This window comes from Pongo pygmaeus, chromosome 2, assembly GCF_028885625.2.
Source record: "Pongo pygmaeus isolate AG05252 chromosome 2, NHGRI_mPonPyg2-v2.0_pri, whole genome shotgun sequence".
NCBI classification, from domain to species: Eukaryota; Metazoa; Chordata; class Mammalia; order Primates; family Hominidae; genus Pongo; species Pongo pygmaeus.
The window spans coordinates 108,140,145-108,160,016 of NC_085930.1; the positions used below are offsets into that span (position 1 = coordinate 108,140,145).

Below are 19,872 nucleotides of genomic sequence, written 5' to 3' on the forward strand. Positions count from 1 at the left end.
AATGAGTCACACTTGTTTATTCATTCAACATGTATTTACATGATAATTGGGTACACAGCACTGGGCAATTAATTGGAGAGCTTACAATAAGAACAGACAGCCCAAGACATGCTCATAAATAACCATCAGCACTACAAGAAAGACGTACCAAATGTGATATGGAGGCGCAAGGTGCACAGGAATGAAGGACAAAGGACGTCAAGGGCCCTGCTAGACTTGGAACCCAGGCCTGCTGGAGCAGAGATCACATCACATTGCCAAGTTCATTATTCAGATTCACAATTGGGGTAATGTGTTTCCCTTTTGTTCACTCATTCATTCACTCAACAGATGGTACTTGGGAACAGACTTGTGTATGCAACTGAGTTATTCATTCATCATAGTGACTGTGCACAGCAGGGGCCTTTATAAGTGAGTGGAAAATCTGCAACTCTAAACCACTAACAAACCCTTCTGACTCAGGGACCATCAAACGCGGGAGTATTAGGCAGGGCCTCTGCCTTGAAGAAGGCCCTGGATTTATCTGAGTCAGCTTTCTTCCTACTCCTTTGGTACATCTCTGGAGGTAGATCATGCTTGCTTGCACTGAAGCACAGCTATATGTAAGCACAATGATGAAAACTGGGGGGAGATCTTCACAATTTCTTCATTAGTTTAGACTGCACTAATTCAGAAATTGCAACAACTGATAGCTGCTGGGCATTGAAGGCCACATTTGTCCCACTTGGAAGAAGGAAAGAAAGGAGGGAGGGAGGCAGGGAAAGAGGGAAGGGAAGGTAGGGAGGGAGGAGAGGGAGGGAGGGAAGGAAGGGAGTTGCTAATTATTAGGATAAACAAGGAAATTCAGAACATTGATTGGCCATTTTAAGTGCTCTTAAAAAAATCACTATATACAAGGAATGTGCTAATTACAGTATGAGCAAAGAATATCAGGATGTATCAGAGCCCCACCTTCTTGCTGCAGATGACATTTACCTATTCATGAAGCCCCAGATAGCCTGCTGCCCACTCCCCTGACCCGGTGGGAGAGTAGCCTGCCAGGCTGCAGATCTTTGAAGGCCATAGATCTCTGAAAATGGTCTCCAAATTGGACTTTTCATTAAATCAGACTAAGTTTACCTTCCTCTTCTTCCTTGTTCTGTGCCCAGGGCCATCATGTCACATAATTAGCCTAGTTTCTAAGTATTAGCCATGGCTATTCTTGAAATATCACCATTCCCATTTCCTAGCAGCCAGTCAGTGGCACAGAAGGAGGGCTTACTAATACAGCAGGACCCAAGTAAAGCTTCTCTTCCCTTCCTGTTCCTTTTCCCAGTAGCCCCGTTTCTGGCATGATCAGAGAGACAGAGAAGAAGACTCTGTGGATAGGGGCTTGCTGTGCTCTCCATGGTCAGCAGGCGGCCTGCCCTTCTCATGGGAGTTCCCCGAGCAGCTGCTTGCTTCTGACAGCCACCACTTTCTGTTGATTCCAAACCAAAGGGAGAAATTCAGTTTGGGGAATTTAGTGTCTAAGTTGCGTTACAGAGCTACAACAAAAAGTGACAAGATTCCATGTTTACCGCGGTCTCCCACAAAGGGAGAGAAAAGGCTTCCTGATCTCATTCAGTGAAGATGGGCCACGACATGTTCCCACGCTCTAATGTGCCCCCTCTTTCAAGCTGGTGCTAACCACCAGAAGGAGGGAAGCTGAAAGCTGATCCTACCCCACACCCACAACCACAGCAGGAAGCTCCGCATATTTTCCTTCTTCAGAATATATACTATACCGTAAATCATAAAGTTACACAATCATTGTAAAAAATCTGGAAAAAATCAGAAGTATATTGGGCTCACCACCCAGAGATAGCTAGTGTTAACATGTTGGCATGAGTTTTTCTAGTCTTTTCTCTTGCTTTGAGTATGTGTATATATGTGCTTGTATATATAAAGACAAAGATAACCAAGCTGTATCTTGCTTTTTCTATTTCTCATTACTTCAGATGAATTTCTCCATGTTATTAAACATTCTTTGTAATTTAATTGAAAGTGTTGTATAAGTGTGCTCCACGTAGATGGATTATACTTTATTTACCCTGTCTCAGCATTTTGGGGCATGTAGATTGTATCCAAATTTTTAGCTACTTGAAATAACACTTACATGAACATCTTGGTGCATAAGTTTGCATTTCTGATTATTTCCTTAGGATAGATTTTTAGCAGTGCAATTAGTGCATCCAAAAATGAATAGTTTTAAGGCTCTCACTATGTATTGCCAAAATGCTTTTCAGAAAGATTGTTCCAAGCTACTTCCTGCAATATATGAGAGCTGCTCTTATGCTAGCTTCCTTACCACATGGAAGATGCTAAATAATTTATATTTGCCAGTGAGGGAAATTTTTTTAAAAAATCATAGAAATGGGGTCTTGCTGTGTTGCCCAGGCTGGTCTCAAACTCCTGCACTCAAACGATCATCCTGTCTTGGCATCCCAAACTGTTGGGATTACAGGTGCGAGCCATCATGCTGGGACGGAAACATTTTACAGTGTAAGATGTTTATTATTTTATAGTGTGATAAAATGTTTATTAATCATTTGGATATCTTCTTTTGTGGGTTTCCTGCTTACATTAATTCCTGGTTAATCATTAACTTGGTATTTCAGACCACACAACTAAGGCACCTGCTGTCCTGTGTGGTGGCACACTTAACTTGGAGGCCAGCCTCTTATGTATGGTAAGGAGACCTTAAAGTTCAAACTGCAAGCCTAAACATGCAGGTGATGAAAAAAAATGTCCACAACTCTTAGAAAACAGGAAAGATGATTAGATATACATAAACCTTTGCTGTCTGTATTTGAAGAAATTAGAATCAGAGTGAAAAGGGTGCTCAGAGATAACTGAGTTCCTAACATACGAGGCCACTGAGACCCAAAGGAGTTCAGCTTCTGGTCCACACAGCTAATCGGGGCACCACTGAACACAGACAGAGGTCTTTGGATTCCTGTTCCAGAGCTGCTACTTGAGACAAGGGCTGAGGGGCTCAGAAATGTTAAACTAAAATAGAATAGCTGTACTATCATCTCACATAGCCTCCTGAAATGACAATGCTAACCAAAAGGAATACAGAACTAGACTAGGAAATTCTGATTTATACAGATTTCAGAAATACATATGTGGTTGACGGGTCTCAATTTTTCCTCCCAGCCCAGCTTGATAAAGTTGTTTGGAGGCTCTCAAAAATACTGATTGTATAATTCCAAATTACTCATCACAGAAAGTGGGTGATTTTCATTTCATGTGTGGCTGACTGGTTTACCAAAACACCTCTAAGAAAGAGGTAATGCACCGGGAGAGTTTTCAGAGGCTGTTGCTGCCCTGATGTGCTCCAACAAGAGTAATGCTGACAGCAGCGCTGAGTAACAGTTAAGATGACTTTCTGTACCTTCCTCAAAGGTCAGCCTTTTCAGTACTTAAAATAAGTCTCTTTTGGAGGAGGAAAGCATGGAACGGAATCTTGAACAGAATTTAAAAACAGATTCAAAAAAACAAAACTCCATAGGTCTATTTCAATTTACACCATATACTTGTCCCTTAATGTTGATGGTAAAGCAAAATCCAGGTGTTACCTGGAGGCTCTGCAAATTGGCAATGCATTTGAGTAAAAACAAAGTCATACTTGAAACTGCATTTTAAAATTATATCAGAATGCAGCAAACCTTTTTTCCTGCTTGAAGATAGTCTTAAACCATTGTAAATAAGTCATAAAAATAGCCAGACCCTGTCCTATACCTTAGATACTTGGCCATTGAATAATTTACTGATTGAGTACTTCTATAAAAAATCATTCAGAAACTGGCAGAAATATGCTTTACTGTTAAGGAGCTAGAAATCACTTACATATGGCCTTTGTTTCCAGACCTACATAAGAAGGAGCTATTCCCCCAACTTTTTTTTGTAGACAGTGTCTTACTTTGTTGCATAGGCTGGAGTGCAGTGGCAATCATGGCTCACTGCAGCCTCGAACTCCTGGACTCAAGTAATTCTGCTGCCTCAGACTCCCAAGCAGCTGGGACTACAAGCATGCACCACCACACCTGGCTCATTAAATTTTTTTTTTTTTTTTTTACAGATGGAGTCTCACTATGTTGCCTAGGCTGGTCTCAAACTCCTGGCCTAAAGTGATCCTTCCGCCTTGGTCTCCCAAAGTGCTGGGGTTATAAGCGTGAACCACCACGCCTGGCTTGAGATGTTTCTCAAGTTGTATTTGGTCTTTAAACTTAAGTTCTAATCAATTCTCCCTAGCCCATGGAGGATATTTCCTTTGTTTTTTGTTTTGTTTTAGAAACAGGGTATTGCTATGTTGCCCAGCTGGAATCAAGCTCCTGGGTTCAAGTAATCTTCCCGCCTCAGCCTCAATCTCAGCTTCTGGAGTAGCTAAGAACATAGGTGTATGCAACTGCGTGCACTGGAGAACATTTCCTTTGAAGAATATAAACTTTCATCTGTTTGTTTCAAGGGATTAAACTCAATTTCTTTTTCTTTTCCTTTTTTTTTTTTTTAATTTTTAGACAGAGTCTCATTCTGTCGCCCAAGCTGGAGTGCAGTGGCACGATCTTGGCTGACTGCAGCCTCCGCCTCCCAGGTTCAAGCAATTCTCGTGCCTCAGCCTCCCTAGTAGCTGGGGTTACAGGCGCATGCCACTATGCTCAGCTAATTCTTGTAGTTTTAGTAGAGATGGGGTTTCACCATGTTGGCCAGGCTGGTCTCGAACTCCTGACCTCAAGCAATCCACCCGCCTTGGCCTCCCAAAGTGCTAGGATTACAGGTGTGAGCCACCACATCCAACCTAAACTCAATTTCTTAAAAAACAAAAAAACAAAAAAACAAAAACAAAACACTAAAAATGTGTAATATCCATGATACCATGACAGTAACAGGACACAATTCCCATTATCAATGAGAATCTTTATCTAGTTAGGTAAATTAGTTTCCAGACATAAGAAATGCAAAACAGAACTGGTAAATTCTAGAACCTAAAGTATAAACACTTTAACAAATTTGTTTACTTGAGGAGTAATGCTGTTAATGTTTTTAGTGTCCTTCTGATGCAGACCAGTTTATTTTTATACATGAAGGTCTCTGGGACTGATGAGAATAAATTTATTTTAAGCATTTAATTTAGACCTTAAATTAGTTTTCTGTACAGTAGACTTCTTTTAATCCATGCATGCATGTGCAGAGTCAGCCATCTGGTCCGAGGGTTAAGTGAAGGGAAGGAGCTTTCAATGTGCTTCATTTTAATGAAAATGGGTTTCTGTCTGCATTTCAAAAGTTTTAAAAGTAATATTCTATCAAAATTTTCAAGACACGTATTTTCTGACCCAGAATTCCCCAGTGTTAGGACTTGAGCCTAAATATATGCTCCCAATTATTTGCTAAGCATATCAATAAAGAGGATCACTGGACTTAAAAAAAAATAGTAATTGGAAGAATAGGTGACTGCTTACATAAATTATGGTATATCCATGAGGGAATACTATGCCTACATTAAAAAGAATGTGATATTTGTTTGTGCTGATATGGAAAGACCACCAAGCTATATTATTAAGTCAAAGAAGCAAAGGACATGTATGCAATATAAGCAACATTTAAAATGAGTATATCAATAAAAACACATGTGGGGATAGGCAAAATATTTTCCTGGCAGAAATAAAAAGAAACCTAAAAGTCGAGGAAAGCGCTAAAGAGTGGCATGCAGGGAGGGAGACAACAATGTTCACTTTCTGTGTAGTTACAAAATGGTTTAGACATGTATTACTTTTTTTTTTTAATTGTCAACATGGGTTATCTGGATAGGGAAATAATCAGATATTTCCCCTCTTTTCTTCTCTGTAACTAAAAAATATTCTAAAGGATGTTGTAGTAAACAAACAAACAGAAAAACAACATAACAACAACTGAAAAAAAAAATCCAGCAATTACGCTTCTGGTAATACAGCAGACAAGAGAGCCTGAATTACTGTCCTCATGAAAAACAAGTGAAAAGACAGTTGGAATATAAAATACATTGAGCTGGCAAAACGAAACCAAACCCAACTTAGGAAACACAGTTCCTGAAGCCAGCTTCCACCCTGGGCATATCTATAGAACCCCTGTGATCATAAATGTTTGTTCATGGCATGGTACACAAAAGATGGGACACCAAACCTAAAGCCTAAGCAACCTTGGGAGTCTAGAAGAAGATCTCAAACAAGGCAGGAATCGTCAATGAACCAGAAATCATCAATGAACTAGAAATAAACCTGTGGTTAGAAGAGACAAACAAGGAAACTCGCCTATCTTGACCATGGTGATGTGTAGGAGGAAAGAAAAGTATTTCTCCTGAGAATCTGTAGACAGAAGTTGACCCTCATGTGGGTTTGGGACTGTATTCATATTACCTATATGGTCCTAAAAACCTCAAGCAGAAAATTCAGTTTAAAGTGATCTTGGATTGGTAGCATCTCCAGGCAACAGGGAGAAGCTAACACAAAATCACCTCTACCAGAGAGGTTCCAAAGAGTTCCTATAAAAAAAAAAGGTTCAAGAAATACAAGGTCAGTTAAAACACCCCTTGCACCCCATCCCCCAAAGAACTAGGCATCATGAGTGAGAACAGCAGAAACAACAAATGACTAAACAGACCCATAATGACATTAGATTAAGAATTATCAGATAATATAAAATAGTATGTTTAATCTATTTTAGAAAATAAAGGCTTAAAAGATAGCACGAAAATACTATAAAAATCATAAAGGAAAATTTAAAAACCTAGAACTTCTAGAAATGAAGAATAATTAAAATAAAAAAAACCTCAAAGAATGGGTTTATCAGCAGATAGAGACAGAGAGACAATTAGAAACTGGAAGATAGCTATAAAGAAATCGGCTGGGCACAGTGGCTTATGCCTGTAATCCCAGCACTTCGGGAGGCCGAGGCAGGCGGATCACTTGAGGTCAGAAGTTTGAGACCAGCCTGACCATCATGGTGAAACCCCATCTCTATTAAAAATACAAAAATTAGCCGGGCGTGCTGGTGGGCACCTGTAGTCCCAGAATAAAGATCCTATCAATAAGCCCTGGAATATATGACAACTTGATTTATGATGGAGAGGGCACTACAGATCAGTGGGGAAAAGGATGGACTATTCTATTAACAGTACTGACACACCGCAAGCAATAGCCATAAAGGAAAGATTATTAATTTCTACTACATTAAATTAAGAGTTTCTGTTCATCAAAAGATGCCATAAAAACAAGACAAGCCAAGAACTAGAAAAAACTACTTGCAATACATATAGCTGAAAAAGGATTAGTATCAAGAATATTTAAAGAACCCCTTACAAATCAATAAAAGAGAAACGATCTAGAAAAAATAAAAGCATAGGATACAAACAGGGATTTGATCACAGAGATTCATAAACCTATGAAACATGATAAACTTCATTAAGAAATCAACTATAGTCAGCAATAACTTAAACATTTAAAAATAACTAAAAGAGTATAATTGGATTGTTTGTAACACAAAGGATAAATGCTTGAAGGGATGGATACCCAACTTTCCATGATGTGATTACTATGCATTGCATGCCTGTACCAAAATATCTCATGTACCCCATAAATATACACCTACTATGTACCTGCAAAAATTAAAAATAAAAAAATTAAAAAAAAATCGGTGTCTTAAAATTCAAATTTAACTCACAACGTGACCCATTATATACACGCTGGTTTGGTGAAATTTAAAAGTTGGATAGTACAAAATGTTGATGACCATGTAAGAGTGATCGGAATCCTCATTTCTACTAGGGGAGTATAGGCTTAGGTAATCACTATGGAAAACAGTTTGGTGTTTCTCAAGACAGTTGAACATGTGCGTATCCTACAATCGAGCAATTCTACTCTTAGGTACACATTTTAAAGAAATGGTGATGCGTATGTCAGGAACCATGTGCAAGAAGGTTCATAGCGGTTTTGTTCATAATTGCACAAAACAGTCCAACCACCATTAATGGTGGTATGATACATAAACTGAGTTCTATTTTGGAAGTTTCATTCCATATAATGGAATATCATGCAGCAGTGAAACAGGAATGAAATATAACTTCATCCGTCAGCACTGCTGAATCTCAAAAAACTGCTGAGTGAGGAAAGCAAGACAGAATACCTGAAATATAATTCTACCTATGTAAAGTTCAAACACAGGAAAACCAGACAATATATAGTTTAAAAATACATGCAGAAATGATACATTTATAAAGAAAAGCAAGAAAGTGAGGAATTAAAAATCTGGGATCGGTATTAGCTAGGGGCGAGGTGGTGGGCGTAGAAGAGCGATACACAATCGGAGGGGGCACCTTGGGGATTCTAAGGTACCTGAAATACTCTGTTTCTTAAACTGAGGAGTGGGGCATGTATGTTCATATATAAAAATTACATATTTAATGTGTTGTACAATTCTTTAACTACATTAAATATGCAATTTTTATATATGATACGTTTCATGGGGAAAAGTACACACACATTTTTCTGAACATTATGAGGAAAGGGTTACAATAGGCCAACAGGAAAAGAATTTACTGATGTTTTTACAATGTGATTCTCTATTTCAGATCCACTCTATACATTTTTTAGAGGGATGCATCAAGGTGGGATTCAGCCAAGCTTAGGAACAGAGCTGACACAGAAGGACTGGGTGATAAGCATGACCTCACACGAGATGATATAAAACATTATGGGCCACTCCTCTCTGCCTCACAGGTACAATTCTTAATTACTTAACTCAGTTAAACAGAGAAGCACTGAAGGCTAGGTTCTATGCAAGCATGCAACATCACATGCCAGAACTGATTATGCAATATAAATGGACCTCAAATGGTTAAGGTTGACAATAACCTCTAAAGCATACTAGAAAACTAGTACTCTACTACATGCATTTACCTTGCTTCAGAAGAACTGACACCTGCTTGAAGTTGCTATTCATGGAACTCAAATTACTTTGCAAAGCAGTATAAGTGCTTACCTATGTTTAACCATTTTTTGATCATGGCAAAAATGACTAAAGAATCTTGCATAGAACAAGTGCATGACGGCATGTTCTTTTCCTCCAATGTACAAATCCACAGGCATCCAGTAATCGGCCACTGCTGTGTTAAAAGGGCTGTAAAAAAGAGATAGAGGCATTTTAAAAAACCTGCTTTGCCACAATTGTGTAAATTAAACAGGCCTATTGTAATATGCATATGCCCTGAAATGAACTGTATCAGGGAATAACAATGATTTTCTTTTTAAAATATAAGAGAAGGCCGGGTGCGGTGGCTCATGCCTGTCATCCCAGCACTTTGGGAGGCCGAGGCAGGTGGCTCACCTGAGGTCACGAGTTCGAGACTAGCGTGCCCAACATGGCGAAACCCCATCTCTACTAAAACTACAAAAATTAGCCAGTTGTAGTGGTGGGCACCTGTAATCCCAACTACTCAGGAGGCTGAGGCAGGAGAATCACTTGAACCCGGGAGGCAGAGGTTGCAGTGAGCCAAGATCGTGCCATTGCACTCCAGCCTGGGCAACAGGGTGAGACTCTGTCTCAAAAACAAAACAAACAGACAAACAAACAAACAAAAATATATATATGAGAAAAGCTTATATAATAAAAAAGAAAAAAGATAAGTGTTAATTTATGAAATTATAAAAATGGTTACAGAAGATATTACTGACATATTTCAACAAAAGCAATTTGCATATAAAATGAGGACAAGAAGAAAACATACCAGCAAAAAAAGGCATCTTGCTACAATGCACCTTGAATATCTATATTCACTTCAATTTTTATTATTATGATTACACAATTGAGATGTCGGAGTTCCTACCAATAGAGGGCAATGTGGTATTTACAATGAAGATTAACATGCAGATACTAAATGTTTATTTATTAATTTATTTTCACGTTAAAAAACTTTTTTTTTCTTTATTAAAGATAGGGTCTTGCTTGGTCATCCACGCTGGAGCGCAGTGGCACAATCATAGTTCACTGCAGCCTCCAACTCCTGGGCTCAAGCGATCTTCCAGCCTCAACCTCCCAAGTATCTAAGACTACAGACACACACCACTATGCCCAGCTAATTTTTTCTTTTCTTTTTTTTTTTTTAATTTTCTTTTTGAGACGGAGTCTCGCTCTGTCACCCAGGCTGGGTTGCAGGGGCATGATCTCGGCTCAATGCAACCTCCGACTCCAGGGTTCAAGTTATTCTTGTGCCTCAGCCTCCTGAGTAGCTGGGATTACAGGTGCCTGCCACCACACTCGGCTAATTTTTATATTTTTAGTAGAGATGGGGTTTTGCCATGTTGGCCAGGCTGGTCTTGAACTTCTGACCTCAGGTGATCTGCCCAACTCGGCCTCCCAAAGTGCTAGGACTACGGGTGTGAGCCACTGCACCTGGCCATCAGTTAATTTTTTTAAAACATTTTTTGTGGAGACGAGGTCTTGCTACGTTCAGCCCAGCTGGTCTTGAACTCCTGGCCTCAAGTGATCTTCCCGCCTCGGCCTCCAAAAGTTATGGGATTACACATGTGAGCCACTGTGCCCCAGCTGTAAATGTTTATTTTAAAATAGAAATTTGATTTTATTTTTTAAAGTAGTCTGAAAATATAGTCAGCAAGAGACTGTATATTGCTTACTGAATGTGATACAGCATATTTAAGGTGAATTGTCATAAAATAGCCCAATAACTCTCACCTAACATACTTTTTGGCCAACAGATACTAATAGAAAGGCTTTCTCATACTCTCGGGTCCTAATGGACACTGGAGAGGAAAGGAAATGTCATTTCCATTTTCTGGCTGGGACCCTCGGTGGGAGGGGCAGCACTGGCTGGTGACAGACCTCTGTGTTGCCAAGGTAATGCCATCCCTTGAGGTCAGCCAATCAAGCAAACCTTTGCCTTTGGAGGACTTCGAATATTTGTGAATTGGTTCCCTGACACCTCAAGCCACCTTTTTTCCCCAGGATAGACTTGGCTGGCTTCAGCTTTGAGGCTAGAAAAAAGAGCCTGGCTACCACCACATATTTGCATCTTAATATAGTTTGGTGTTCTCCAGTCACTGTACCAGAATTCTGATAAAATTTTTAAAAAATACTTTTTTTCTTTGTGAAAAATAGTTCCCTAAAGAAATTCAACTGCCAATCCAGGCGACAGAAAAGAAAGGGAAGTGAAGGATGGTATTTGGCCGGAAAACAAGTTTGGGATATATTAAGGAGTGAAATGTTCAAAGTAGCTACAGCTCAGATTTATGATCCACTCAGGAAACCACCCCAGGAAGAACTCGCGCCGGGGCTGAAGCTAACCACAGCGTGTCATGAGGGAAATGAAGTGCTCACTGCTGTTCACAAACTGGGGGCTGTGACGGTCTCAGGATGTTTCACCCGCCATGGAGTCTCTCTCATCTGTGTGAAGGCTTTCCTTTGAAGCACTCTGAGAAAGGAAAGAGCCTGACCTCACTTGCATTCTAAGCCAGTTGTTACTACATGAAATGCACCAATGGCCCCTTATAGAGGGAAGGCCCTGAAGGGGAGCCCCTCTGTGGGCCAGAAAAGGCCATGCTGGTGGTTCCCAGCCACAGTCGTCACCTTGCACCCTTCCTGCCTTTGCAGGGTATCTTTCACTCAGGATCCCCCTCATTTCTTTTTTTTCTTTTTTTTTTTTTTTGAGAGGAAGTCTCACTTTGTTGCCCAGGCTGGAGTGCAGTGGCGCCAGCTCAGCTCACTGCAACCTCTGCCTCCCGGGTTCAAGCGATTCTCCCGTCTCAGACTCCCGAGTAGCTGGGATTACAGGTGCGTGCCACCATGCCCAGCTAATTTTTGTATTTTTGGTAGAGTTGGGGTTTTGCCATGTTAGTCAGGCTGGTCTCCAACTCCTGACCTCAGGTGATCCGCCTGCCTCGGCACCCCAAAGTGCTGGGATTACAGGCGTGAGCCACCATGCCCGACGAGGATCCCCCTCATATCTGATATGAACTCAAATTACAGAATCACAACACTGCAGGTTGAAATTCTGGCAGGGTGAGGGCAGGAGTATCTGTCTCACTAGAAAGATATTATTTTAGAACCACGAAGAATAGGAAGGCATATTTTATATGTAGGTAATAGGGTTCCAGAATGTTTCTGCCATGTACAAGAGCAATTAGGCAAAGCCCTTTTAAGCACAATGCTGTGTTTTTTCCTGGGCTCTGGAAGAGTTTCTTTCGGCTCTCATTCTCTCTCTTTACAAGGCTACCTACTGCTCTCTTTTCCTTAATTTGTTTCTTTTTTTGGGGGGGCGGGGCGGGGGACGGGGTTCAAAGAAACACATGAATACAGCTTAAAAATCAAATGGTACTGAAAGATTTATAATGAAAAACAGTGGTCTCCAGCCCCAATTCTTTCCTTGCCTCAGGCCTGTCTCTTAGCCACTTTTAATTCTTTTGGTTGTTTCTCCCAGCAATTATTGAAAAAAGAAAAAAACATGTTTATACTCTTTATTGATTTATCAATTTAGGAAATGATCTACTATGTGGTAAGAGGTGAGGCTTCTTAGCTCTTCACCCTCCCTACCTGCTACCTTCTCTGTAGAGTTACAGAGAGTTACATCATTCTTTTCAGTTAAATAAATAACATTACATCTTTACAATCATACAAATGCAGTTCACTGCAAGGAGGGTATCACAGTAGCATTTCCTTCATTTTTCTATTTTGTATTTGTGTTGTACTTGGGATTTATGTGGCTGTGAATAATCTAACTTAATGATGTAGCACTCTCCCTTTAAGAGAGCCTGTTCCGAGGTGCACAGTTGACTGACAGCTTCCAGTTGCTGCATCTGTGGACCCACTCTGGTGTGTTCCTGCCAGCCCATGTTGCTCTCCCAGGCTGCTCCCAGGAGAGTAGAGGGAGGGGCTGGAGCAGAGCCATTTCAGCCTGACTGTAAGACTCTAATGGACAAGCTTTGCTTGGGGCTTCCCACTGGCCAGGTCAAGGCTTTCTCAGAGTTGTGCTCTGGGCTGAGGCTCCTCCACCTGATTCTCCTTCCTTTCCCTTCTCCTTTCACACCTGTCATAGCTCCATCATGGTCTAAGAGCACTCTCTGCCCACTCCTCCTCTTCTCCCCTTTAATCTGCACAGGCATTTCCCCCAAGAAATCTCTTGCATGTCTAATTCCATCTTGGTCTTTGCTTCTAGGAGGAGCCACACTGACACATGCTCAAGGACATCAGCAGGGACGTTTTACCTGTGTGGATTGTGAGGGTCAGTGTATCTGAAGTAGTACCAAGCAGAATCAACAAAGGTGTCCATCGTGTCTGTCTCTCTCTTGGCTGCTCCCTTGCACCTAAGAAAGAAATGAAATTCATCAATTGGTTTCTTTTTAAATTTTAATGCAGTTTTCCATCAGCTTTTGAGAGAGCTATAAGTATGAATTTAAAATGTCATAAGAATAAAGCCACAGGCTGGGTGTGGTGGCTCACGCTTGTAATCCTAGCACTTTGGGAGTCTGAGGTGGGTGGATCACGAGGTCAAAAGATCGAGACCATACTGGCCAACATGGTGAAACCCCATCTCTACTAAAAATACGAAAAATTAGCCGGGCATCGTGGCGTGTGCCTGTAGTCCCAGCTACTTGGGAGGCTGAGGGAGGAGAATCGCTTGAACCCAGGAGGTGGAGGTTGCAGTGAGCCAAGATCGTGTCACTGCACTCCACCCTGGTGACACAGCAAGACTCTGTCTCAAAAAAAAAAAAAAAAGAATAAAGCCACATATGAAAAGACAATTCAGGGAAAGCTCTCTTTTTATATTGTATACTATGTGATGTTTTAAAGAAATTTATTTACAAATAAAGTTTCAATTTTCAACAATTAAAAGCCTTATTTTCCACTTCTCTGAATTTAACCTGGTAGAAAGCCTCACCACCCAAAAGGACAAGACAGGATTAGGCATCTCTTTTGTGCCTTAACTTCTGTTCCAGGCATGTCAAGATTGCCTTCGCCAATGCCTACTTTATGATGCTTATGAAGCCAATCAATGCATGAAGAGAAAAGAGAACCAAATATAGGGAGATGTGTGGAAAATCAACTTGGATTTTTCTTCTACTTCTGTTCTGGGGTGACAGGTGCAGAAATCTACCAGGATGACTCAAGGAAGACAAACCAACTTGGAAGCCCCAAAGGCAATGGTTGCTCCAGCTCATGCCAGCCTGTAAGAATCAATTGGGGCATCTCTTCACAACACTGTGACAAAAGATGGCAAGTTGGTAGCTTGAAACTGGCCCTGATGGGAGTATGTACATCACGGAAATTGGCAAATGCTAGAAATCAGGACCCCCCTCCAGAGCTAATTACATATCTACCACCAGACCACTGCCTAAAGGTAGGTTCCTTATGGAAGAGTGAAGAAAGCCCTGGTGTTCAAGACAGAGAATAAAGTGAGATCCTTGATATGTGAAGGGTTGCAAAGAAAAAGGAATCCCTGTCCTAGGGACAGACATATCCAGCGGGACCAAGGTCTCACAAGGGCCCAAGTGTTACACTCATTCTTTTTATTTTGAGATGGAGTCTGGCTCTGTCACCTGGGCTGGAGTGCAGTGGCTCGATCTCAGCTCACTGCAACCTCTGCCTCCTGGGCTCAAGCAGTTCTCCTGCCTCAGCCTCCTGAGTAACTGGGATTACAGGTGCATGCCACCATGCCCGGCTAATTTTTATATTTTTAGTAGAGATAGGGTTTCATCATGTTGGCCAGGCTGGTCTCGAACTCTTGACCTCAAGTGATCTGCCTGCCTCAGCCTCCCAAAGTGCTGGGATTACAGGCATGAGCCATCATGCCCAGCTGTTACACTCATTCTTAAGAACATTCCTAGAGGTGTGGGCCTGTGGGACTGAAAGAACCAGGTGCCAAAAGCCACACTACCTAGGAACTCAAAATAAGGTGCCCTTAGTCAAGCCTAGCACAGGACGGGGATTAGCTGCCTTGGAGACCCCTCAAGGCCTGGATCAGCAGAGAATCAGCACCTTCTGTCTGATGGGTAGGACCAGCTATCAACAGGGCCTTCTGTGGCAGTGGGAAGCCATAGCAGGCTCTCCCTTCTAAGGCATGGATGTGAAGCTCATCGCCCCTCCAAATATTGCACTTTGGGCAGTGTAAGTCTTTGGGGGTTATTGGAGAATTTGGGGAGAAGGGATGAGGAATCCCAAGAGGAACTGATAAATCTTCTGCTAATTTAGCATGTATGGGCTTGAGTGTATTTTTAATTTAAGAATAAAAGAAGGGTTGTATTTCTGTCTTCCATTTGTGAAGTAGTTCATACCAGCTTTACAAATATTACCCAAGGAAATGGCCAGTCCCCCACATAGCCCTCCAGCTCCCTCGTCAGCTGGTTAAATGCAGTGGCTGAGCAGAGAGCATGGGCGCCCTAGATCTGGCAGGGCTTTGGGACCCCATGCATTTTAATCAGGGGACTTCCCAATGAGAACAGTGGTGGTCTCTAAGAGTAGAAGCTTTTCAGAGACAGCCCTCAGGGAATCCAGCTTCCTACCACCCACGGCTGCTCTAAGAAGCTGATCTCAACAGTGCACCTCTAAATTAAAGCCAGGTCTTTTTATTTGGTGAGCAATCAACCAGAACACAGACACTATTTTGGGAAATAATTAGAAAATAAAGATTACTTTGTCTTCCTCACTTACCTTGTGCAAGTGAGGTCCAGGTGAGGGAGAAAATGCAAGGCTCAATTTATAAAAGGAATAACAGCTGGCTAACATTTGCCATGCTGATTTCCTTTTTAATGGTCTTGTTGGACTTGAAAGCAACTAACATGTTTTATTGCTGATACTCAAAACTAGATGATAAGGAAGAAGCTACATGGCAAGCAGGAGGGATAGAAGTGATAGATAATGGTGATAATGTTATCAGGATTAGCTCCAATAGTAATGATAATAATACTGGGTAGTAGGAACTGAGCCAAGTACCGCAGAAGTATTATCTCATTTAATCCCCAGTAGCCCTGGGGATTATGAGACCGATACTGCTCATATCCCCCTTTTTAAGATGAGTAACTAGGATTCAGAGACGTTAAGAAACTTGTCCAAGGTCTTGTAGTTCGGAGGTAAGGAATCCACATCTGGTGGGCTCTGGTGCCTGTAGTCTGTAGCACTGGGCTGCCTTGCTCGGCCACACTGGCCTGCCTTGCTCGGCCACACTGGCTCAGTAGCTCTCAGCCTTGGATGCTCATTAAGATCATCCAGGGGCTGGGCACAGTGGCACGCGCCTGTAATCCCAGCACTTTGGGAGGCCGAGGTGGGCAGAACACGAGGTCAGGAGATGGAGATCATCCTGGCTAACATGGTGAAACCCCGTCTCTACTAAAAATACAAAAAATTAGCCGGGCTTGGTGGCGGGCACCTGTAGTCCCAGCTACTCGGGAGGCTGAGGCAGGAGAATGGTGTGAACCCGGGAGGTGGAGCTTGCAGTGAGCCGAGATTGCGCCACCGCACTCCAGCCTGGGCGACAGAGCGAGACTCCATCTCAAAAAAAAAAAAGATCATCCAGGGAGCCTTGCCCAACACCAAGGCCTAGGTTCTGCCCTCCAGTAAATCTGCAGCCAAGCAGGAAACCTTATCCTCATCAATAAGGCCACAACTGCTGTGCTGTATGTAGGCCACCAACATCTCTGGTAGGGAAGCCCTTTGTCAGCGCTTATCAACAAAGAGGGTGTGCTATTTTCCTCCTGGAGCCAGCCTTTCTACCCTAAAATGGTCTGGGCCTTCCTATATACCTCCCTCCAAGTTCCACCTTGAATTTCAAAACTGCCTCAGTGAGGACCTGGGAGGATGGCTGGCAAGTCCCTGGCTGGATGGCCGTAAAGTTTCTATTTATTGAAGGCCTAGAAGGTATCACTGTGCAGGATTACATGTGTTAATTCTAGTCTTCTGAAAAGCCCTTCAATGGGGTTATTTTTGTTCCTAATGAGGGATTTCACACTCAGAAAAGGTAAATGACTTTCCCAAGGCTAGATAGTTAGTTAGGAGGCAGAGCCAGGACTTGAATCCATCACTGATCTGACTCCCAGCTCAAGACTTCCAACTACACTACGTGGTTACCTAATTGTCAACCTAGTAACTCAGCTCTATACTGGCAGAATACAAAATTATTTTAAAATATCCTCACCATGATCTATAAGGCAGAGAAAAATGGCTTCTCCACAGAAGAAGGAAAATACTGGAACTTGGTATCCGCTATTTGTTTAATTAGCTGATATGGACAGCATCATTAAAAATCGCACTTGAGACATGCCAGTGAATAGACAGAAAAACATAATCCCACTTCCAAAATGAGGAGAAAGGAACCATGGTGCTTCAGCATATTAAAGAATGCAGCCCCTGAGCACACTTGCTCTCTTAGCTACTAATCTGCTACTTGTGATAAAATCTCCACTGTTGTTACAGTCACTATATTGGAAAACTGCAAGGCGGAGAAGAGAACATTTTCTCTCCTCTCCACGTGGCTCTTTGGAATATCAAAATGGAGGAAAGTGGTTTTTTACAAAGCTGTAAGAAAAATTTAGAGCTTTTCCATCAGTTGGATCAGATGTTTCTGGGATAGATCTGAACTGACACTGCTGCTTCCAACAGCTCAGAGAAGGGAGGATGCCCATTGCAGAGGCAGGGCCACAGATTCCAGACCCTTCTGTTAAAGGGCCCCGAAGACCCACAGTGTTCTTTCTAGCCTCATGGAAGTCAGGGAAAAAGGGAGCAGAGTTAGCACCAGGAGGGATGAGGCTGTCTGAAGCCCTAGCAGGTATGGGGCCATAGGCACAGTCACCGCTGCAGGGATGTGGCTCCTTACCTCGGGCAGGAGCAGTTCACCCACTCTGAAGCCATGGCCAGTGGAGAGCCTCCCTTGCCAGTGAAAGACGCAATGTTGGGCAGGGTCACGGGCAAGTCCTCCAGGGGTACAGGTGTGGGGCCGCAGACTGGGCAGTGGACAATGGGGATTGGTGTGCCCCAGTACCGCTGCCGCGAAATCAACCAGTCTTTCAGTTTATCACTTGTCACGTCTCCACCCACTCTCTTCCCCCGGGCTTTCTGAGTCAGGGCTAGAAAAGCATCCTGCCGGGTCATACCTGTGAACTGACAGGGAGAGAAAAGAAAGCTCACTCCTCTCTGCATAGCACGAGTCACCACCCCGAAGCTGCCACCAGTCCTGCCATGTTTATGTGTGGCTCTCCCAAGGGACCAGTTCTGTGCAGAGCTGTATCATGACTTTCATGAGCCCCAGGTGCTTCTGCCTTTGTAGGCTCCTTGCTCCTTCAGATAATATTAAAAATTATATTTTACAACTGCATCAATATAAAGACAAATATAACTTTTGACCCTAAAAGTTCATTTTTTTCTTCTGATTTTAAAAGAAATTAAAACTTTTGCAGAGGCCTCTAAAAGTATTGTGGGCCCTAGGCACTGTGTCTACTGTGTCTAATGTGTCTAAGTTGGCCCTGGTTCTGCGGCTTTCTTTATCACCAGAGCCCTGTGACACCTACAGAGATCATCAAATATCAGCTTTTAGCTGCCAGTACAGAACTGCACGATATGGATTTTTAATGACTACTCCCCTGTTGGGGGGAAAATATTCAGAAAAGAAAAATTCAATATTATCCTAAAGCAGAAGGAATTCAGGCAAGCCGAGGAACATTCTGAGGCTTTGGCTTGAAGAACCAGACCACTCTTTTTATATTTAAATGCTCCCATTTTATAGACAGCAGGACAGACCACTAACAGTACAAAAGAGAAATTATCTTTTCACTTGGTGCTTTTCAGAGAGCCAAACTAATTATATGAATTGAGCCAGTGTGGCTTGGTAACAACCTGGATTGCGGGTACTCTCGAATTTGTTCAATGAAGACCCACTGGACATCTATATGTGCTGGGCTTGTGCTAGCCATTGGGGGCACAAAGATAAATACGATCTTCCCATGTCCTCAAGGAGCTTACAGTCAAGAGGCATAAAGAATAAGAAAATACAGCTATGTTTATCAAAAGCAGCCCTTTTCATGAACGGTCTGAAGTGTCTTTCTGCACTCCCATTATCACAGTTGTGATGCAAATCATAAAAAGCTCTCCTGAAAGTCAGTCTTCTCCTAACATCACTGTCCTTCCATTCCAGAAGCACATAGATGAAAGCGGCTTTTCCCTAGCCATTCTCCTTCTACTTATTGAAATAATTCTTTTACTCTAGGTATTCAGCCTAGAGCCAGGAGAGGCTTCAACAGACCATCTGAAGCTGTGTGAAAGAAGCCAGGAAGCATAATTAATGCTCAGAGTACTGTACTAAAGAGTGGATGCTTCACTAGGCACTTCAGAAGCCTAATTTTGGCCACAAGTGTCCCCTTTCTTGCCCTGTAGAGGGTTAACTGGGGCTCCTTACAGACACTGTAACTTTGCTCTGCTCCACCTCCAGGGAACCTGCTCAAACAAGGTCTAAAAAAAAGGCCTAAGGGTCCATATCTTAGAGCATGACTCATGTCTGGGGATGCAGTTTATGAAGTAAAGCCACAAACATGTGGTTATAAAACATGGACTCCTTACAAAGGAGAAAACCTGACCATTATTCCCTTATTCTATAGATATAAATATAGCCAGACAGTCACAAACCTGAAAAACTTGGATCTTCAGGTCTCACTGAATCAAGATCAGCCAAGGTGGGACCTGTAAGCACCTCCCAGGTGATTCAGAGCCACGGCCAGGTGTGGCATCACTATGTTAAGTCAGTAGTTCCCAGACTCTGCTGCACATCAGAATCAACTAGGGAGCTTTGAACACTATTGATGTCTGATCCATGCCCCCCTCACC

The 19,872-nt window shown here is 42.3% G+C and overlaps 1 protein-coding gene across 4 annotated transcripts in view; it reads right to left on the reverse strand.

Moving 5' to 3' along the window:
- The window catches only part of LARS2 (leucyl-tRNA synthetase 2, mitochondrial), a 161,182-nt gene that overhangs the window by 40,170 nt on the left and 101,140 nt on the right, over positions 1 to 19,872 (reverse strand). For all 4 annotated transcript variants that reach the window (XM_054480414.2, XM_054480415.2, XM_063661971.1 and 1 more), the window contains 3 exons: positions 17,873 to 18,156; positions 13,272 to 13,370; positions 9,037 to 9,174 (listed from right to left, as the gene is read on the reverse strand). In XM_054480414.2, the coding sequence (XP_054336389.1) occupies positions 9,037 to 9,174; positions 13,272 to 13,370; positions 17,873 to 18,156 (521 nt within the window). The remainder of the gene's footprint in view (positions 1 to 9,036; positions 9,175 to 13,271; positions 13,371 to 17,872; positions 18,157 to 19,872) is intronic.